This window comes from Mastomys coucha, unplaced genomic scaffold, assembly GCF_008632895.1.
Source record: "Mastomys coucha isolate ucsf_1 unplaced genomic scaffold, UCSF_Mcou_1 pScaffold18, whole genome shotgun sequence".
NCBI lineage: Eukaryota > Metazoa > Chordata > Mammalia > Rodentia > Muridae > Mastomys > Mastomys coucha.
Window position 1 is genome coordinate 41,275,412 of NW_022196900.1, and position 22,574 is coordinate 41,297,985.

At 38.5% G+C, this 22,574-nt stretch overlaps 1 protein-coding gene across 7 annotated transcripts in view; it reads right to left on the minus strand.

Annotated features, from left to right (window-relative positions):
- Nucleotides 1-1,939: 1,939 nt before the first annotated feature.
- Mpdz (multiple PDZ domain crumbs cell polarity complex component) overlaps nucleotides 1,940-22,574 on the minus strand; it is a 157,290-nt gene continuing 136,655 nt past the window's right edge. For 4 of the 7 annotated variants that reach the window (XM_031377738.1, XM_031377742.1, XM_031377740.1 and 1 more), the window contains 15 exons: nucleotides 21,114-21,206; nucleotides 20,955-21,029; nucleotides 18,882-19,047; nucleotides 16,950-17,095; nucleotides 16,248-16,331; nucleotides 15,902-16,095; nucleotides 13,414-13,561; nucleotides 10,822-10,908; nucleotides 9,582-9,672; nucleotides 8,705-8,748; nucleotides 7,816-7,938; nucleotides 6,572-6,676; nucleotides 5,914-6,026; nucleotides 5,014-5,137; nucleotides 1,940-3,412 (listed from right to left, as the gene is read on the minus strand). In XM_031377738.1, coding sequence (XP_031233598.1) covers nucleotides 3,266-3,412; nucleotides 5,014-5,137; nucleotides 5,914-6,026; nucleotides 6,572-6,676; nucleotides 7,816-7,938; nucleotides 8,705-8,748; nucleotides 9,582-9,672; nucleotides 10,822-10,908; nucleotides 13,414-13,561; nucleotides 15,902-16,095; nucleotides 16,248-16,331; nucleotides 16,950-17,095; nucleotides 18,882-19,047; nucleotides 20,955-21,029; nucleotides 21,114-21,206 — 1,740 coding nt within the window. In that variant the 3' untranslated portion in view covers nucleotides 1,940-3,265. The remainder of the gene's footprint in view (nucleotides 3,413-5,013; nucleotides 5,138-5,913; nucleotides 6,027-6,571; nucleotides 6,677-7,815; nucleotides 7,939-8,704; nucleotides 8,749-9,581; nucleotides 9,673-10,821; nucleotides 10,909-13,413; nucleotides 13,562-15,901; nucleotides 16,096-16,247; nucleotides 16,332-16,949; nucleotides 17,096-18,881; nucleotides 19,048-20,954; nucleotides 21,030-21,113; nucleotides 21,207-22,574) is intronic. The other 3 variants (XM_031377741.1, XM_031377737.1, XM_031377739.1) reach the window with 2 other exon arrangements.

Below are 22,574 nucleotides of genomic sequence, written 5' to 3' on the forward strand. Positions count from 1 at the left end.
CCAGAAATCACTGGTGGTCTCTAGTTTAAGTGGATGATAACACCAAATTCATAGGTAATCCATTGTCTTGTATCATACACAACACTAATGCTGTAACATTAATTTTAAACTCTTTTCTTAAGCAAATCGTGTTCTTCTTCCATCACATAAAGTATGTTTACAGAAAAAATGAAATATATAACATTGCTGCATCTCTGTAAATGGGGTAGAACCTACATTCCCTTTTTATTCAGATTTATTTCCTATTCCTCTTCTTTATGTTTCTTAATAGCAGCATCATGGTAGTTCATGATATAAGAATGTTTTATTAATTACCTTGGGATTAATTTATAAAGTACTTATAAGTTTAAGGAAATAAGTTTATTTTCTCTTAGTTCTGGAGGTCAGGAGCTTGAAATCAAGGTTTTCCCAGAAAAAGCTTCATGGGAATGGATCCTTCCCTCTATAGATTCCTTGGCTGATGTCTTTGCCTCTGTCTTCACATAGTCATCTTCTCCCATGTAGCTGGGTTGTCACAATCACAGGACAGGACCCATTCTAATATAGCCAGACCTTAACCACACTGGCAAAGACTCTATTTCTACATATTACAATCTGAGATTCAGATGAATATGGACTCATAGCACACTATTTAAGTGAAGACATGCACTTGTCTGGGTTTTTGTGGGGGGGGGTTGGGGGGATATAATTTTGATATTGTCTCAAACAACAGTTTGATTGCTTGGCTTCCCCAGTACTGAAAGTAGTATTCTCTATTAAAATCTTTTTAACTTGAAGAAGCAAGTAATTTCAGCATCCTTAATATACTATGGAAGGATTCAGGCATACCTTCATAAGAGAGGGTTATGATATAGCTGTTTCCTGAGAGACTGCCAGAGTCTGACAAATACAGAAGGCAGATGCTTGTAGCCAACCATTGGACTGAGCATGGAGTCCCCAATGAAGGAGTTAGAGAAAGGACTGAAGGAGCTGAAGGGGTTTGCAACCCCATAGGGAGAACAACAATATCAACCAACCAGAGCCCCCAGAGCTCCGGGGACTAAACCACCAACCAAGGAGTACACATGGAGGGATTCATGGCTCCAGCCACATAGGAAGCAGAGGATGGCCTTATCTGGCGTCAATAGCAGAAGAGGCCCTTAGGCTCAATGCCCCAGTATAGGGGAATTTGAGGGCAGGCAGGTGGGAGTAGGTGGGTGGGGGAATACCCTCATAGAAGCACAGGGAGGGGGGATGGGATAGGGTGTTTCCAGGTTGGAAGCCAGGAAAGGGGATAACATTTGAAATGTAAATAAAGAAACTATCAAAAAAAAATGTCCAAAAGCCAAAAGGCTACTAGCATACTGAGATGGATTTTGTTAACCGATTACTTCAACTGACAAGGGCTGGAGGAAGCCTAGTTGCAATGAGCATGTTGGTTAATTTGATTTGAGTTTTGCTTAGACAACTAAACTCAAAGGATGATTATATTAAAATATTCTCCTATATTTTAAAAATGAACTCAAGGTTTTTCAATAAAATGAGCTATCATTTTACAGAAAAAAAATCCAGTGAGAGACAATGCATGCTCGTTAGCTAATTTAAGACAAGATCTGCAGACAGAGCTCTCTTGTTCTCCCTCATCCAGACGAGCCTTATTCAGAAGATAATTTCCATCTGATGCATTTCAGCTCTTTATAGACCTTATAATAATATTACTGCACTGATAGAATCCCTGAAAAGCCAATTTGGAAGCAGAACACTTCTTTTCCTATGCCATCTTCCTCAGCTCATGAAGAGCCTATGAATCTCTGAGACACTACGGAGGGAAAAACACCGAGGTTTCCACAAGGATGTTGTCCAAAGCTCTAATTGCATCTATGATGAGACTCAATAATTTAAAACAGTAAGTCTTGAATTATAACACTTTTTCCCAATATAAAAAAACAAAGACGGCATCTGCTTGTTTGTTGTGCACCACAGAAACTCATTTATTCACTTTAATTCTGCATTTACACAAGAATGCTATAATAAAATATATGTATACAACTTCTGTTACAAATATAGATAATACTTCAAGTGACTTTATCTATGCTAATGTAGGAGTTTCACGCTCTAAAATGGGATTGAACACATAACTCCTCGCCACTTGTCTTGGTAAACAGCTCCATCTGGTTCCCTTCGTCTTAAACTATTGTATTGTAAGATGTTAATATACAGCAGTGAGATGAAGTTACATTAACCCCCTTAATTTTTCTGTCAATTTACTAATGGCATACAACCAAAATAATTACTAACACACTGTCTTTTTCTATGTCATTAAGATTAATACTAATGGAAAAACAATAGCCTGGTATAGTAACGTATTTTCAACATAGTATCAGTTTGTTAAATCAGCACCAGAAGGTTCTGGGCTCCTTCTCTGTCTTCCATGGCTACATGGATATTTCCTGGGAGAACTGTGGCCAACACAGGGTAGTGTCAGTACTTTACTTACAACAACATGAAAATATAGCAGGTTAAAACTGAAAACAAACACCAAGATATGCATTAAACACGATTTCTTTTGAAGCTTACGAAGACTGCTAAACAATTTTAGCAGAAAAATATGCATTAGAGGTAAATAGAACCAATATGTCACAATGTTCACAATTTAAAAACAGTAGAGTATTCAAGAGTATTGCAAATTCTTTTTTTCTTTTGGACTGCTGGATTGGGGAAGTTCTATAAAACTCAAGACTGTCTTCTTTTTTCTAAATTTCCACCTTTTACGCCGGGTGGTGGTGGTGCACACCTTTAATCCCAGCATTTGGGAGGCAGAGGCAGGCGGATTTCTTGAGTACGAGGCCAGCCTGGTCAACAAAGTGAGTTCCAGGACAGCCAGGGCTATACAGAGAAACCCTGTCTCGAAAAAACAAAAAACAAAAACCAAAAAACAAATAAAAAAATTTCCACCTTTGATTTTAATTGGCTAACTTTGAATCATTTTGTTTCCATACTTGCAAGATGAGCATACAATAATTTTGCCAACGTGACTATGAATCGATATCTTCAAGATAAAACTGAGGTTTATCTATATAAATATCCCTTCTTTTTGAGTATAGGATCATGAAAAGAAAAGGTAAAGGAAAAATGATGTTCAGTTGTTAGTAACAAATCACTCTATTTCTCACCCTCACCCCCACCCCGTAGTTTTTTTCTGATCAACACAGCATATGAACATTTCCACTCTGTTACAGTAGGAGGTGAACAAGTGGCTGAGCTGTTTCGGCTCTGGCAGTCATTTTTAAGAGAGAACCATAAGGGTGACGGTGCCCTTTGTCCGCTTAAGGATGGCAACAGCTTCTTCATGGGTCACTCCTTCTAGACTTTGTCCATTGACAGCGATGATCTGATCACCCCTTTTTAGACGTCCATCTTCTGCTGCTGCTCCCTGCAATTATAAAGTAGGCTTGTTTACTTGTGAAAGAACTCAGCCTCACACAAAGAAAAAAAGCTAAACTAGAATGCAGAAAGGCCTACAGAAAGACCAAGGATCAGGGAAAAACAAAAGCAGCCTCATCTAACAAAATTATAGAGACTTCTGAGTCCACAGGTTTGCTGAGACAGAAATCCCACATAGAGACTGATCAGGGTAAGGCAAAGTGAGGATTTATAAGCCATTGCTGGTCTGGAGAGATGCCACTCATATGGTGCTTGTCCAGCATCAATGAGGCTCTGAATTCCATCCCAGCACATACCTCAGACACAAGCCCCCCAACCACTGCTAAGTGTAATTGTTTCTAAGCTTTGCAAAGAAAGACTGCTCAAGCTGTCTTGATTTTTAGGGAGTCTTCCTACTACTATAGGCACCAAATAATTGTGATTAAACACAGACATCACTATTTAAAAAAGAGCTCCATCTAAGGCATGCACATAGACGATAATTATGCAATTAAATATAAGATTAAAAATATGGAAAAGTTAATGAGGAGCGTATAATGATGAAATTCTTAAAATATATTCTAACTAGCATGCCTTAAATAAATTGTTCCTAGGCCGAGGAAAAAGATTGCATGCCGCTTCTATTCATTGGCAAATGCTGTCTGTATTTTTGGATATACCAATAACTTTAAAAAAAAAAATCTCACAAATTAAGCCTACAGCTAGTTTGCCACAGAACAGCACTTTAAATTGGTTGAAAATAGTAGTATTTTTCTAAAATAATAGAAACTTCCATAACATAAAGGCCCATAGCATTTAAAGAGCCCAAGAAGTCTTTACAGGCCTGATGCTCACTCTGCTCTTTTACATGGTAAAATGTGAGATTCTTAGTTTTCTTCTGCAGGAAACATTGTTCAACTTTGCAGTCCTTGAAAATAGGTCTTAATAACATATTACCAACCATTATATGCATTTCTATTATTTTAATGACTTCATCAAAATTACAGTCTCTTTATTCTTATTCTACACATTCTTAAGATAGTTTAGTAGATGACTACAACTATACACAGAGCTTTCTTTTCAAAAGTAATTGGATCCCTTGATTACAAATAATGCTTTATTGTAGACAGCAGGTCTGCTCACAACTCAATTTTTTTTCCCTTTTCAGTGAAATTAAATGTATAAGCACCCTAGTCATAATATGAGATTAACTTTGTATATTTTTCTGTATCTACTTTAGACTTCACAACCATAAAAGAACACAGAGGAAAATATGCTAGTCCTTGACAGTAGATATATTAGGAAAGTCCATTTTCAAAAGATAATCATGTGGGACTTTCTATTCAATGGAAAGGACAGGCTTCATCGATTATTTCATGTACATTGCTGAGAGTTTCCATGGAGTTTCAATTTGAACTATTTTTCTCTAAACCTAACTAGACCCCAAATAGGACAAAAATATTTAATAACCTGTTCCTGCAGGGATTTAAAAGGAAAATATCAACGTTAAGCATTTGGCATCACCTCAGGCCATACACTAATAAGCCAGCTGCTGACCAGTGCTAATTAATGTCTAGTAAGGAACAAAATGGTTAAAACTTGCAAGCTTACCTTTGCAAACACTGTTTTAACATAAATTGGTAAGTCTCCATGAGGGCTGCCATAACCGCCTACAATGCTGAAGCCTAAGCCATCTGGTCCTCGGTCTAGTGTTATGGTCTTAGACTGTGGAGGTCTGCAGAAAAGGAAAGGAGAAAAAAGGTTCAAACACACACACACACACACACACACACACACACACACACACACACACACCCTTGGCTCTGTGCTTTACCTGACTCAAACTACAGCTAGTATAGTCTGTATATTATAGATAAGGAAGATGTTATTTATTGCATGTTCTCATGGCACAGAAATTCTCATTCTTTTACCAGTTTATTAAGAGAGGATGAAAGTTCAGAGGACCACCATGTAGGGTTATAAATGATAGTCTCAACTTCAGAAAGGAAATTCAACTGTGAACAAGATAAGGGCAGCATCAAATAACTTGAAAATTTAAAGGTGCCTTTCTTTACCTTTCATCTTTTCTAATACCTTTATTTTTAGTGTTGTTTTGTAATATACTCAGTATTTTTCAATCAAAGTTCAATGAACAGATCAAGATGTCCTCTCAAAAATATCGAAACTGAGAACCCAGGAAGTGTAGGAGGGTGAATAGCTCCTACTATTCTGTAGTCTAGTCATGTCTGACTAGGTGACTATAATCTAGTCATCTCTGAGCAGGCATGTCTGTAATCTACCCATCCCTGACTAGGTAACTATTTATAATCTAGTCATCTCTGAGCAGGCAGTGACTAGCTGACTAGAAGCACTGGCATTTTCTACTTCATATGCCCTTTCCCTTTATTTTACCTCTGTGTAAGTGCTAGGAACAAGGGACAGAGACTGTAACTGTCTCAATGATTTGGTTCGAAATGAATAAATGACATACTCCGATAATGTATTGCTCACCCTAAATCATCTGGAAATATACTGCTTGATGTCAGCCCAGTGAAAGCAAGACAAGGATTGGCAAGCTCTTGCTGATGCCCCGTGACCACACTCACATCTCCTCCAGCAACCACCTGTGTGGGGGCACAGTGAAACGAGAAACTGCATGTTCACCTAGCATGAGAGATCCCAATGGATCAATCCAAAAAAATGAACTTAGATTAAAGTGAGTGTTTTTACTGACTACTTAAACACTGAAATGATTTAAACATTATTGAAAAGAAAGAAACTTCACAATGCCCAGGTACCTTTTAAATGTCCAGACAGTAAAAATATCCTAAATTAAGTTCTACAGTTTTTCTTTGTTTTCAAATCATGACGTCATTTACAACTATTTTTCAGAGATTTCATAGAGCACATAGTATTCTAACAATCATTGGTGGCGGAGGCGCTGTATTTTTCCCTTCAGATATAAAATATGAACTAATGAAGGCACCAGGATGAAATGCTACACAATGTGTTTCATGATGCTTTCCTGGAGCTCTCAATTTAATCACCATCATTCAAGGACTATATTAAGTAAACCAGTACAGAAGAGCAAATCGATTTTATGTAGCACCAGAGCTCCTGTGTCCTCAGGCTACCTACACTGTGATCAGTGCTTGGGATAAAGCCTTACCTGCACTTCAATGGAGCCTGAGGCATTTTTCATCAAGTTAACCGCCTGCGTGTGAGTCATCCCATCTGTGGATGTGCCACAGATGGTGACAATCCTATCCCCAACCTGCAAGACAAGGAGGCAGCATGCAGAAGAGGGCTGACAGGCCAGCATAGTTGGATCACTCACACTTAAGCTGCCACCAGCTTCTGAAATATAGCAGGAGGCCACTAACTCGAATCTATGAAGCAACTTCAAATGAGAGGAGTGTGCGGGAGTTGATAGTTCTGGGGGAGGGAGAGCGATGAGCAAAAACTCACTCTTCCCAGGTCCCCAGTCCTTCTTTCTCCTGGGAAAGATACTGCTTATTAAAACCATACAGTATCAGTGTCATTTGGAAGCCACATTTCCTCTGGACACTATCACCATGCTAGATGAGACCGTAAGTCAGAGGTTGGCAAACTAAGGGCAGCAAAGCCAAGTGGCACAGTGTCCAGTTCAGTTAATCAAATTTGGTTGGAAGACAGCATGCTTAGTTTGGCTCTTTTATAGGACAGAGCAGAGTAGTTTCAAGAGAGTCCTATGCCCCAGTTTAAAATCTTCACTGCTGTCTCATAGGAAGTTAATTGAACCTATGGCAGTAGGGTATGATCAGTTTCTCACTGTCCGTCATAAATTTAGAGGTGCTAAATCATTCCCAAACTTGAAGTTATTTACCTAAGATATGGTTCTTTTTGAGACCTTGTTTACAGCTTGGGCATAAAAGGTTTTCCTTTAGAGAGACCAAGTCACTGCAGTAGAGAGCGCGTGGTTGACTGTATGGTTCAACATTGGGCCATCCCTTAACCTTGAAGCAAATTTGTATGCTTTACAGTATATGAAGTCATATTTGCATTAAACTTCGGTAAAATTTATAATAAAGTAAGTAAACAACATTTTCTAATTTGGTATGGTCAGTCAAGTCAGCATGTAAACCAATACTACTTATGAAAGAAGTTTTCTTCTGCACTGTACTCTGAACACACTTTGTTTTCTTTGTAATATGTTCCAAAGTTGTAATTTCCTTGCCATCTTGCATGTGACCACATCATAGTCCCTTTTGCAATTCTTGATCGTTCACTTAAAAGTAAGCTCATCCATGACTTCACTTGCTACTTAAAGGCAGACTTAAACCCTGAGAACCCCCTGGCTGTAAGTGGTTAGGCTGAGAGGTGGAAATGCCTGCTAGATTTGCTAGGGTCACTATGGTTAGTAGAAAAACTTACTCTGAGTTTTTGGGTTTGAGCTGCAACACCATTTGGGTGCATCATCGCAATAAATATAGGGACATCACCCAGTAGGCTGCCCACTCCACCAGCAATGCTGAGTCCCAGCGAGTCAGCAGGCCCCTGCCATGGAACACACACATTTTGGTCAAGGTTGTATTTTAAACTGACCTTCTATTTATTCTTTGGCACACAATAGTCTATTGCAAATAAGGATCCCCTAGGTATGAGGGTGAAAAATACTTCACTTGACACAGGGAGTTTAGGGGAAAAAAAACCATCTGTTGGAAAGTAAATCAATTGACACATACTAAATCATGTTGAGATTGATAAGAGGCAGGAAACATCCAGAAGCCAGAAGCCCACAAGATACAAAACCAGGTAGGCCCACATTCACACTCAGGACCTTACACTTTCTAGTGCAAGGCCTGGAGCACATGCACTGAGCCCAAAAAGCTCTGGCTGGGTCTCAAGGAGGCCTGCAGTACACATGAAGCAGATACTGATGGCATGCAGTATTGAGAAGACTATATCATAGGTCTCAGCAAACCATGCCTTTGTGATCTCTCTTGCACATGACTATCAGGCCTTATGCCCTAAAGAAATGCTCATTCATCAGTACTAGAAGTGAGAGGTAGAGAATCATTCTGTGTAGGGACAGAATAATATTATTTTTGACAGTATAAAATATAAATAACAATTAAATTACTTATAGTTTACTCATTAAAATATATGAAAATATAAGTAATTTTGTTATGGCTAAGAAATCTGACAATGATTGAACTGCATTATTTCCGTTGCTTACAATGTACCTATGTATTTTTCACACGGGCACTATAAAATACTCAAGAAAATATAAACAAAAATGCCATGCAAGATAGCAAATTACCTTTTTTATTTCGACTGTTCTTAATCCTTGAATTTCAGATGCTACTGTAAAGGGAAAGGCAGATAAAATGTGGTTGTTAAAACACATTTATACTTATTCCCATTGCAGCCAATGCATGAAGCTGGATGGCACTGCATGGCTATCCTTTTTCAAAAGAGTACACTTGGTTATCAGCAGTGCACATAATTAAATACAGCTCACACAGAACTCTATTTCCTCAAGCAGAAAAATGTGCATGCCATACTGTTCTTCCCTCGGGGTTCAGCTCTGATTATATAACTGTACAATCCACTCCAACTGAATTAAGAACAGAACATGCTTCAGACAGAAAGTTGCTCACACAGCTCAGAGGAATAGTTATGGACGAGTTAAAAAAAATCTATGCACTAAGTGTCTAAATTTCTAGAATATTAGTCATATTGCAAATAGAGACGGCCATATGGTGAGTTTCTTCAATTTGAAAATCTCTCAACCAACGCACAAAGCCAGAAATCCTCCATGCCATGATTGCATGTAATTAAAACACGGAGGATTGTGTTGATTTTCTCAAAATTTTTGTAATCTTCATGGAAAAAAGAAGGCTTTGCTTAGTGTATTTTCTGATTTACTGGAGTTACATTCAACAGAGAAAAGGAAAAAAAATCAATTAACTGATCTGCTTGGTAAGAAAAAATTACAGATGCATCTACAACTTGTATGGCAAATCTAAGTGGGGAAGACTGCCACAATGCATGCCTCCATCTGGCCTGCACCTTGGCCAGTATATGCTTTCTATCTACATTAGGGTATGGGATGGTCTGAGGGAGGAAAGTGGCTCAGTGATAAAATAAAATAGAATAAAGTAAAATAAAACAAAATAAAATAAAGCCAATCTTACATGCATTCTTCTTTGCGTTACTTTCCAATGAGTCTGATGTATTTATTCCAGAAAGTGGGAGAGTGAAGGATGACAAGCTGCTCTCGCTCACCTAAAATATATGGCAGTTATTACACAGGCAGCATGGGAATTTATAATTCCCCTAAGTGAAGTATTCTACAGTTCCGCATGTTTATCTCATCTAAAGTAAAACACTGTTAAACAACATTGGCATCTGATAATTTTAAAGGCAACTCAAGCATATTTATTGGTTTCTTTTGTTTGTTTGTGTAAAGGATTGATGGCATAAATATTTGAAGGTAATTTGAACATAGAAGGATAGTTGAAGTTGATTTCAACCTAGTATAAAATTTTAGTAGTCTTTCATAATCTCTTTCAAGGCTTAACGTTCTTTCAGTTTGAACTATTACACAACACCTAGGGCTTAAAACTGTACAAGGGCCAGTGAGCTAGAACCTGACAGCAGTAATTAAGGAAGTCAGTCAATGGTCTTTATGAACAGACTCATAAAGATGATTTCTGCATCAGAAGATAATACTAAGAAGAAAGCTTGCCAAGACTCATGAGTTTGTTGTATTTGTGTGTGTGTGAGGCCTACATGTACAGATAAGCATGCATGAATATGGAAGCCACAGGTCTACCTTACATGCCTTCCTCAGGATGCACCCACCTTGCTTTTTGAGCCAAGGTTTCTCACTGGGACCAGGGACTGGCCAATGTGGTTAAGCTAGCAGGTCAGCAAGCACCAAACTCCTTTACTAACCCAGAACTTGGATTGAAAGCACCATAAAAATTGGCTTTTCCATATGAGTTATGGGGATTTCACTTAAGCCCTCATGCCCACTTTGAATGCACTATCTTTTTAGCCCACTAATATTTCAATACAGAGATGGTTCGCAATCACCTACCTGGAATTTTCTAGTTGAATACTGATTGATGTTTGATAGTATGAAGAGTATGTCACCTTGACTGGATTAGCCTACACAGATTAGGTGGCTAACTTCTGAGATTGCGGAAGAAGAATGCTGGAAACAAAGTACCTTCAAATTGTCGAGCACCCCCAAGGTGCAGTAGTCCTACCTGCCATGTTTCTCTTCTTTCCAGTCAAACCCTACACTTGGTTCCACATTGCTAGGGGGCTGGACCTATGTCTGTGGCCCTAGGCAGACTCTCTGGGGACATCTCTGAGTTCCCTCTCTCATGTGGACTGGTTTTCTTCTTAAACTCCACAGCTACTCACCTGGCTGCTTTGAGAAGGCCTCCTCTCTGAGTGGAATGGAGCAGCTTTGATTCTTCCAACCTCCAGGGTGACTGTTCCTAGGGAACACTGATGAAGATGGTTTATGAAAATATTAAAACAAAATTCTACAATCATCTTTAGAAAAACACAGCCTAAAACTAAAGGCATATTCATTCCTCTTGAGATTTCCATAGACAAGGCAATCCCAATCTTTAGTGAACATTGGTTTTTTAAACATTTAAACTCATGAGAATAATAGCATGATAGCAGTCATAAGTGTCCATTTCAGTGTTCCACAATTTACATGGAGATCATTCCTATCAAGACAAACAGAAATTAGGAATTAAGTAATTTCTCAAGAAACACCCTAACTTAAGGGCAAATGAGCCAGGCATAAAACAGAAACAGAAGCTATAAAACTACTACCCACACAACTTACATTTCCTTAACAGAAAAGGTATTCAAGTAATTCAGTCCTATTTCCTTGATGCACAGTGGCTTAGCAGACCCACTACTTAATACTTAGACAAGTACTTCTACAGTTGTAAGGTTACAATTGCAATTCCCTTGCAGTCATTTAAGAGGAGACTCTAGGTAAGAAATGCAGTGTAATCTAATATTGAAGGCAATGCAGGGAGATGTCTGAGATGTTGCACTTTTAGAGACAGCTTTCCTATTATTGTAAAACCCCTTCAATAAAATTTATGTACAAAATTATTTGTATATTAAAAACCATTTCTTTCAAAATAAAAAAAATTAGACAAACAGCAACAATCTGGAGCTAGCCAAACACACAGCACATAAATGTTTATGGCTCTTGTTATATCCTGCCTGACTCGTTTTCAAAATGGCTGACTGAGCTGACTTTAAAACCATTTATGGTAGGTATCCCAATGAGACTTGCTTCTCTCATTCTGTAAGATTCCTTAGTCTTATACTGCTAACAATTGTTTCTAATTTATCTCCAAAAGTAAGTTGCTCTTCCTTAAAGAATTCTGGTTATGGGCTAGGCATGGTTTTCTAGCACTCAAGAGGTTGGGTAATTAAGTCACTGTGAGTTTCAGGCCTGCTTAGGCTACCTAGTGAGTTCCAGAATAGCCTGGGCTACACAGCAAGACTGTCTCAATCCCATGCTTGTACAAAAAAAAAAAAAAAAAAAAAAAAAAAAAATCTGGTCATTTTGTTTTGATGACTTTAATAGATAACAGGCTTAATGTATGTTCCATTAATAATAACTAATGACAGCTATTAGTTAACAATAGTGCCAGATCTTATCCAGTGCCAGATCTTATCCGAACCACAGAGGTTAAGGTGAAGCTCCACTTGGAAAAGGCCTCTGGGAGTTCAGTCTGAGAGGTTCCTACTGTCAGCAGGGCCCAGCAGCCCTACCAGCTGTGGAGCCAACATACAGAGGCTCCTGTTCACTCAAACCCAGACATGGGAAATGAGCCATGATGGCGTTTTTAGGTCCATGTGGAATTGAACTTTAGGTAAAAAAAAAAAAGCATTCATCAAGCAACAGACAATGCAGTAACACCTTACTGATAACACAGTCTTCTCTAGAAGTTGGACCATTCGCTACCAGGGAAACTCTACCTCCCACTAGTGGTGTACTCATAAATATTCTGTAGTTCACAGCTTATTTCAGAGGGAGATGACGCTACCTTCTCAAAGAGAATGGTTCTTCATGATGAGTTTTCTTCTGAAGAAACCTATCTCTTGGTGTAAAATACACCAAAGAACGAAGTCTGGTTCTCAACATGGGGGTGCAACCCCTTTCGGGTCAAATAATCCTTTCACAGGGGTCACACACATCAATTATTCAGCATAGCAGACATTCATATTATGACTCATTAGAGTAGGAAAATTACAGCTCTGAAGTAGCAACAAAAATAATTTTATGGTTGTGGATCACCCCAACATGAGGGACTGTATTAAAGTGTCACAGCATCAGGGCCATTAAAAACCTAGTGTAAGTGATGCCAGGTGGCAGCCTTATAACTGTCAAAGTAATTCCTGGTGTTGGTGCGCTGGGTGAGTCTGTATTAAGCTCCCTTCAGTGCTGAGGATAAGCCACTGGAGAATAGTTTTACTCTAACTTTAAAACAGAATGATGTTGTTGGGTCAAATGGCAACTGGGCTACATACACCCTTGTGTGAAACAGAGGGAAATTCTGCCACTTAGGGTCACAAGACAAAATACCAACTGTGCTGTGTCTAGAAAGGGGTTCATGAAGAGGTTGAGAAGGAAACATCAAAAAACATTGCCTTTTGTGATGCTGTGGGGAGCCGGGATGCTTCCTAATGTCTCACATGACAGATTATAAAGTTATAAGAATAAATACAGAAAGAAACATGAAAGAACACATGTTAAGACGTTTTTGGTCTGAATATGCACTTTAAAGATTTGCTGTCACTTCAGATACTCATGTTATGAATTCTGCTAACAAAGTTAGTAAGCAGATCTATAACAATATAATAAATGGTCTTAAATTTACTATTCAAATATGGACTCTATCACACTTTTGTTTTATCTGAGATGACTACTAAAACAGATAACTACTATAGAAAATTATACTACTTGGTTTCTACCTTTAGCAGGGCAGCAACCGCCTCCTGGGTGGCATTACGGACATCTTCTCCATTTACCATTAAGATCTGGTCCCCTTGCATCAGTCTCCCATCAGCATCTGCAATACCTCCTCTGACGATGTCTGATACAAATACTCCAGTGTCATTTCTGCAAGCAACAGTGAGTCTCAGCATTAAGCCTGGTTCTCCGCTGCAATGCACTGCTTACTTAATCAAAAGTTAATTATTCTAAGTGAAAACTGTATCTATTTTTAAGAGGTTTTACAGCTTTGTGCAATACTGGGGCAGCTTTAACAGAATGAGAAATAACAGTGAATTTTATTTTAAGAGTATTTTATAGATAGAAAGTATCTCTCATGGGCATATCTAGTCCTTATCTGTTATGTACTTTTCATAAGTGAGTACCACATTCTTATTTTATGAGCCAGATACCAAGAAGATGGTTTAAAAAGAAAAGGAGCAGCAATGTGTCAGTGGCTAGGTATTGAATGGATGGCTTCTCCATAGCACACTGAAGCTTTCTATGGACACTGTCCTGTAGTCATGGGATCATGCTAAGATTATCATTAACATTATTGAAAATAAGTGAGAGATATATACCAGAGACTGAAACTGTTACTTACAACTTAGCCACCATTACTACGCTGTGGTCATTATAGTTAACTTTTACATACAATAGATTTATCCAAAACAAACATTAATCTTATGCTCATTGTTTCACAAAACTGCAAACAAACCCCTGGAATTTCTTATTAAGATATAGAGGTAAGTATAAATAGTATTGTACAGTAAAATCTCAATTGCACAAGAGGACTTCAAACATTGCATGTAATTACAAAATGACTCCTTCTAACCATAGATTTTCTTCTTTTTAAATAGCGTGTTAGGATTAGATGGTCTTTTTGGATATTCTCCAGGAAAATGGTTAGGACTTCTTACCAGAAGGCCATAGCAACCTTACTGAAATGATTCTGTAAGAATAAGACTACAGTGCTGTATTCTCAAACAGCTTATTTCCCCAGACATATTTCCACTGAGATTCAAGTAGCATCACACACTTTCTCTGTGCATTAAAAATAAAGTTGTCTCTAATTTTTTCTGCAGAAAATAAACTGGTAAATGCACCCTTTTAATGCCCAGATGTAAGTGCGGCTGTGGAACAGGATATCACAATTCAAAGATGGGGCCTCAGTGCAAGGCTGCTTTGAGACTGTGGCTTGTAAGGAGTAAAAGCAGCTGATGGGAACTCAGGGCCACTGCACACTATGCACACCCTGCTTCTGACTTCTGACTCATTTGCTTAACTACTCAATAAATCCTGATCCTGATGGTCTTATAACACACAAGGAAAAAATGTTTATGGAAATCACTACTGGTTAGTATGACTTCTATAAACATAAAATATAAATATAAATATAAATATAAATTAATATAATCAATATAAATTACATACCAATATTTTTTAGATATTATATATGTATTTCAATAATATAGTAGTCACTCATCTGTCCCAAGCCCTGCTTTATGCTGTCCGTCCTCTGCTGGTGGCACATGATTCATAGGACAAGCCCTGTCCTAGGCTATCTACCTCCCTCTTCTGTAACAGAACAACTACCCCTGACCACTTTAGACACATCTTTTCTTGAGCCCTTTCAGCCGTCCTCTCTCTTTCTTTCTTTCTTTCTTTCTTTCTTTCTTTCTTTCTTTCTTTCTTTCTTTCTTTCTTTCTTTCTTTCTCTTTCTGTCTTTCTTTCTTTCTTTTCTTTTTTTTGTTTTTTTGGTTTTTCGAGACAGGGTTTTTCTATAAAGCCCTGGCTGTCCTGGAACTCACTCTGTAGACCAGGCTGGCCTCGAACTCAGAAATCCGCCTGCCTCTGCCTCCCAAGTACTAGGATTAAAGGCGTGCACCACCACTGCCCAGCTGCCGTCCACTTTCTTAAATAGGCAACTCAGTTGGTCCTTTCTTTTCTGTAGCTCCCAATGTGCCTTGGTTGCTCTCAGTAAAATCATTTGTTATAAGAATTAGAGTGTCATTCATCGGAGGATGAAATTTTAAAAAGATTTTAATTTTTAACTATGTATTGTTATTTTGCATGGATGTGAATGCTGCTTGTGTGTAAGTAGGTTGAGAACAGGACGTATAGCCCCTGGAGTTATAGTTACAGACAGTTGTACACCACCCAGTAAGGGTGCTGGAAAATGAACCTAGGTCCTATGGAAGAGCGGCAAATGCTCTAAAGCACTGAGCCATGTCTTCAGCCTTGAAGGATGAATTTTCCTAGGTCAAGAATTATTTATTTAACTGATCCTCAGGATATAACACAACAGATACTTCATATCAACTAACCTTTTGCTGAAGACTATACAACCTGTATAGTAACACACTGACTCATGCTGTCTACAATGGCAGAATATAAACTATTGATACCATCAATTAAGGTGACATTCAGTTTCAAAAATCACTCTGAGTCTGTTCTCTCCAACACACCTTTTGCCAACAATACTCAACCCAAGACCTTTGCCTGGTCTCTTCTGCAGCTCAATGGTGAAGGTATCGCATACATCCTCCTCCTTGTATGGGGCCTCATCTCGGTAGAGCGTCAGCCGTACTCTTTGAGGAGTCTGCCTCAAGACATTGATTGCTTCATCATGTGTAGCCTTTCTCAAGTCAATCCCATTTACCTGTGCAGAAACAGGTTGCCATGGTGAGGCGATAGGTGAGATGAGTGAAGGAAGGGAAGAGAGAGGAAGGAGGAAGAGAACGAAGGAAGAAAAGCTCATTCATTATCCATGGCCTTTGCTTCTTACACTAGGCTAAAATGAAGCCTTTTTACCTCTAGAATCTGGTCTCCAGCCCACAGTCTTCCATCTTTACATGCTGCTCCCTCTTCATAAACTTCATGGATAATAATAGCACCCTAGGGCCCAAACATAACATACAGCAGTGTTATCCATTATCCCTAGGAATGCTGAGAAGAAAAAACAAAAGACACTGTACTTTGATAGACAGCTAAAAGGATATACTTGCTGGGTCCATATGTAAGCCACACACCATAATGTGAGAAAATACCTAAGGATACGATTTCTTTATAAGGCTAAAAGAAGCATATACTATTTTCTAGGGATAAAGAAATCTGAACATAAAACTCATAAATGAATATAACAGAGGTATAGCAACCTTCCTATCTATAAGTAAAAAGAATTTTAAAGTATTTTGACATGTAAAAATTTGTATATCAAGTATTTCATACTCTTCTCAATATGGGGCTGAGATAACATGGGCATAAGTAAGGAAGTTAAACAAAGGCAAGCACCAGTGAAGTGATACAAACTCTGATATCTTATGTGTAACAGAGTCTACTTAAGTCAGTCTTGGCTTAGTCAAAGTCACAATCCTAAGTTTTTGTTACCAATGATGTATTTTTTTTCTCAGCCTTCACATCAGACTTAATAAAAGGGACAGAAATCTTCCCTTCATGGTCTCTTGGAGCACTTCAGGGCTCCTGTCGTAGGGTTTCTGTAGGTAAAATACTTACCAGCAGTGTGTCTGACCCCCCAACAATGCTCAGTCCCAGGCCTGTTTGGCCTTTGGAAATCTCAATTGTTGTCTCACAGCCAGGGATGATGGGGCAGGTGGCAGGGTCAGAAGCAAAGACTGCTGGTGTGGAGGACCTGCTTGTACCTAGAAACAAGTTCAGAACAAATGAACCACAAATAAAAAAATGCTTAGAAGACACACATACCAAATTCAGCACACAAGTTGCCTTTGTGGATGGAGAAAGAGATTAGGGGAAAGATATCTTCAAATTTGTCTTGAGTATTTTAATCAAGGTAGTATGACTAATTTATCATCATTAAACTAGGGGCTAGGCATGCAATTACTTGTTTATTTTTTTATGTTAAACTGTACTTTTTAAATTTCTTAAGGTAAAAAAGACAGAGTATGAAGGAAAACAAACTAGAGTTAGGTTGAGCCTCTAGTTTGAATTTAGTAGCCTATACTTTGACCAAAAGCAAACCTTCTCTTTGGAAGAGGCATTCAGCACACTGAGGGACAGGCTGGCCTGCACGGACTCCCGAGCACACTCAGAGGAACGAAGCTCATCATGAATTCTGGTCATGGTGCTACACTATGTTTTGACAGTTTTTATTTTCTTTTTCTTTGTTTTCCTTAAGAGTCTCCTCTCATGTAATTGATTCTGAGCATTTATAAATACATGCAAAAATATTCACTTTATTCATTTCTAATCTTTCTCCTTGAGTCTCATTTGATATTTTTATACTTCTGACATCAAATCTTGCTACGTACCTTTCTGAATTGGGGAGATAAGAATACAGTGTGAAAAAATGAAAAGAACAATCCCACTGCTTGTCTTCTGAGTAAAGCCACAACACATGTTTTATGACCCAGGAGAAAGTAGGTTTCAGAGCGCTACTCTCCAGTGCGTGCCGTGCATAAGCTGTTTTCTTTTCAGGAAATCAGACACAGACCAGGCTTTTGCTCCAGAAATGGTAAAATCAGGGGCATGATACTTTCATTTGTGCTAAATTTTCATTGGGAATTTAGTATTTTATGCACAATGCGATTTAGGATCAAACATTAAGTGAGAAAGTCTTCATTAAAGTTCTAATGGTTACGTCAATGAGTTTCAGCCCTTCTAAACACAGGATTACAGACATACTTTAAGATTTTTTGAATAAGTGTATTATGAATGCTTTCAGCCCATTTTTCCTTAATAAACTGTCAAGTGAAATATTTCAGAAAGACTATCTCCTTGCTTTCCCACCTCCTCTAGAAAAGGCAACCTTTAAATTATTTCTAACTGATGCTTTAGAGAATTTGGAGTTATTTATTTTTAATCCATGAGTATTCTTTTTCTAAAAAGTAAGTCAAGTAATAATTTTATCCATATATTAAACTGTCATTTAGTGATAAGTCTTGCCCCTTGCATCTAACGTGAGTTTTCTGTATCCCCTGAGCTCCCAACTTGGATCTACCATTTACACAGCAACAGCCAGCAGTTTATGCTCTGTGGGACAGCAGCCAGTTCTGATCCTAGTTGTGAAACAGGTCACTGTGTCCCACTTCATACAACATAAAACTGAAGCTAAGAGCTCCTTTCCCATTCCAACAGCAGAAGTTACTAAATGACACAGCTGATTCCTTACTTGGATGCCTGGAATTGTGTGTACTCTTACCTGAGAGCAAAGACCACTTCCTTGGTTTGGGGAGGAAGAGGCTAAGGCAAGGGACCTGCGGTGGCTTCCAAGGAATCATATTTGGGTAACTTATACATGAGGGCTTACTGCTCAGGGACCACAATTTACTCTGTTGTGCCCTCTTTTAACCAAAGACTGTGAGTTAATGCTTTTTAAAAAAATGATCTGCGCTCGGGCCTGCTCTGAAGGAAAACTCTGTATTACAGTTGCCATATGTATGTATAGGACTCTCAGGGTACAGCCCTTACTTGTGATGGGTTCCAGGTCTGGAGCTGGGACTGCAGGAGACTGGGTACTGTCTTTCCTTTCTCCGCTGACTGCAACAGCTGCAGAAGGAACAGCCTGACAACCTGGATTCTCAGCTCGAACAGTCAGTTTTACAGTTGTCTTTGCTGTCTTCAGAAGGCTGATGAACTGGCCAGATATTGATATGAAAGAAAACAAAGTTGAAAGAAAATGAGGAAACACACAAATAAAAGTCACCAGAATGGCTAGAATCTCTTTTGCTATTTGTGTGTATATGCATATATGTACTTGGTTATGTGTATGCATGTTTGTGTGTGCACAGGTACATACGTGTGGGTATGTGGAGGCCATAGGGTCTCTTACCTGCACTCACTGATCAGGCTGGGCTGAATGTCCAGTGAATCCCAAAGGATTTCTGGTTTCTGCTTCCTCATCCCAGGATAAAAGCTGGCATGCCAGCATGCCAATCAATTCTTTCTTTTTCTTTTTTTCCTTCCTTCCTTCCTTCCTTCCTTCCTTCCTTCCTTCCTTCCTTCCTTTCTTTCTTTCTTTCTTTCTTTCTTTCTTTCTTTCTTTCTTTCTTTCTTCTTTTCCCACTTGTCCTTTTATCAACATGAGGTCTGACTATCCAACTCAGGTTCTTTGTTTAAGTTTAAAGATTTATTTATTTATTTATTTATTTGCTGCGTGTGTGTGTGTGTGTGTGCCACATGTATGTAGGCACCTGTGGACTGCAGAAGAGGGTGTCAGAACCCTAGGAGCTGGAGTTGTAGGCAGTTGTGAGCTGTCTAACGTGGGTGCCGGGAACAGAACTTCGGATAGCTAGAGCACTCTTTACCACTGAACCCCCACTATAGCCCCACTGATTCAGATTCTTTGAGAGTTTGTTGGCTAATCTAACTCCTTAAACCCAAAGTTTCTGGGCTCTAACTCATCTGTCATCAAGGAAAAAAAGAGAAAAATGATTTCCCTGTGGTTCCTAGAGAGGCCAAGAAAGAAATGCTTCCTCTAGTCCTTCAACTGTCCAATGAGATTACAGCTATGGTCATTTTCTATTCTCCTTCTATACTAGCTTTGTCAAGATTCTTCTTTATGTTAGTAAAATGTGGGAGTAGCTTTCAACTTGTTACATTTCTAATTACTCTTGCCCATTTTCCTGAATCCCTACCACCCTTGATGAGACAGTGAGCATTTTGCCCACTTTCTGGTTCTGCAAGGGATCTGGTGCAGCTTCCACAAGCCTTTCTGAGCAGATAGGAACACACTGATAAGCACATGTTAAAAGCAGAGCGGTAAACTCAGCAGTGAAGTCAAGGCAAACTCAAAGTAAAACCAGGTTTACAGGTTTAAGTATTCAAGCTCTAGAGCCATTATAATGGAAAGATTTAAAATATCCCTAAGCTTCTTGCTGACCAATGTAGAAATGGATTTCCCTAGAAGGGGGAGAGTATCGCATCCCAAGGAAAATAAAACTTTTCCCCTGGCATTTATATAACATCATTGAGACTACAGATTCAAGGAGCTGTTCAACACTAAAAGATGGCAGATATGTAATGAGTATATATTCAAATTGATTTAATAGCAACATGTATAAGAGCTACCTAAGGGTAAACATTCATGAGAAAATATTCCCTTATACTCAACATGAATTGAAGCTACTCTTCAATGGCTCCAAGTTTCTCAAAAGAAACAAGAAGTAACATTTATCAGAAGTAACAGTGAAGATTGAATAATTTATCAGGTAAAATCATAACATCACTTTGATTAGAAAATAGAAAACAAAATTTGAGGGACCCGGGGAAACCCTCTTTTGAAAACAAGAATCTATTTTGCATATCTACCCAGTCTTAATATCTGAGCCAGGCCAAAGGATGGGTTGGCAGTGCCACTGCCTTTATTGCAGAATCTACCTTTTCTTTCTTTCTTTTTTTTTTTGTTTTTTGTTTTTTTTCGAGACAGGGTTTCTCTGTGTAGCTCTGAAGACCAGGCTGTCCTCGAACTCAGAAATCCACCTGCCTCTGCTTCCCAAGTGCTGGGATTAAAGGCATGCACCACTACCGCCCGGCAGAATCTACCTTTTCAACAGGACACCCAGCAACAACTTCATCATCTACAGCCAAGATGTGATCTCCAGGTTTGAGCCTTCCATCCTAAGGTGAAATGTGGAAGATCTGAGTAACTGTTTCAGAGTAAGTGCCAGCACTTCTCAGCAGCAAGAAAGTTATGAGTGTCACCTTGGCTGCTCCCCCATGCTCAGTTAGGCTCTTGATCATGACTCCATTGAGTGTGTCTTCCTCACAGATAGCGATGCCCAAACCTCCTTGATCCTAGACAAGTAAATGAAGACCAGTCAGGAAACTTGAACTGACTTAATGTAAAGATATATAGGCAGGATGAGGCAACATACTGTAATCAACCCAAGGGCTACAAAAGTGATAGCAGGAACAGTTTGTGCTGCAGGATCATAAAGTTATACAGCAAGAACTGCCAATGAGAATTACAAGTGAGAGAAGTGAACAAGCTACGGCTATTATCATAAAGTGAAAGGTTTTCTAAAATTTAGAAGAAAAACTTGTAATTCTGCTTGAGATTTCTTCTAGGTAAAAAAAAAAAAATCACATGAATGTGACACCGATTTCTGACAATCATAAAATCTGTTACTTGCTATAATATATACTTACTTTTCTAGGGTAAAAAGTACTAAAAATAGATTTCTGATCAAAGTTTTTTTTTTGATTAATTAAATTAGCATCACAGAAAGCCACTGAAGTTGTAGATTATACATATAACAAGTTTATTTTATATTTGTATTTTTCTTTTTAAAAAATGTAAAAAAGTAACTGGACGGTCAATTTAATGGAACTGGAAATGGCCTGTTGTTAGACTCCCACTTCTACCTCAAGCTATGAACTGTGGGGGGAACAGTGGCCCATACAGGAACACCTCAGTAACACAGCCTCAGGTAGGAAGAAGCCGGCAACGAAGAGTGGAGCACTGATGGCATTATTTCATAGTTACTACACAGAAGATGTCATAACAAACAAACATTCTATTATTATTAAATTGTTTTTCAAGTAAAATGTGGAAAATTCTGGAGAATTAAGGGAGAAAATACTTGGGATGAGACATCAGTGTTAGAAGGCTCGTGGCTATTTCGTTTGTGTGGACTTTTAGTTTTGTTTGTTTTGTTTGTTTGTTTTTGCTCCCCTGCATTTAGGTTCCATGCCATCTTCAGAGAGTGAAGCATGCACAGGCTTCACAGCAGGTACCCCTTATCATTTTTCTCATAAAGATCTCCATAAAGGAAACTTTCAAGGATACATTCGACAGGCGATTCAGAACCTCAAAAGTTTAAAAATGTTTATGAAAACAATTACAGGGAATTGTATGGTGACAAGTGCTTCACATATATTATCTCACGTCTCCCTCAGAATAGTTTCTCCACTACGAATGTGTAATTTCTCCCTCATAGATAAGGAATATGAACCCAAAGAACTTAGTGACTTCATGTTCACAGTTAAAATCCTGAAAATAATGATTATTTGCCTCTATGTCTATCTTATTCTAAAAGATTCTTAAATATTCTCTTTATCTCCTTTGACAATTGAGAAAAAGAATGCATTCCATGTCCCTGATATTTCACTTTACCATAAAACTGCCGTGTAAATGGAAGTTTGTGTGCACAGTGCATTGAC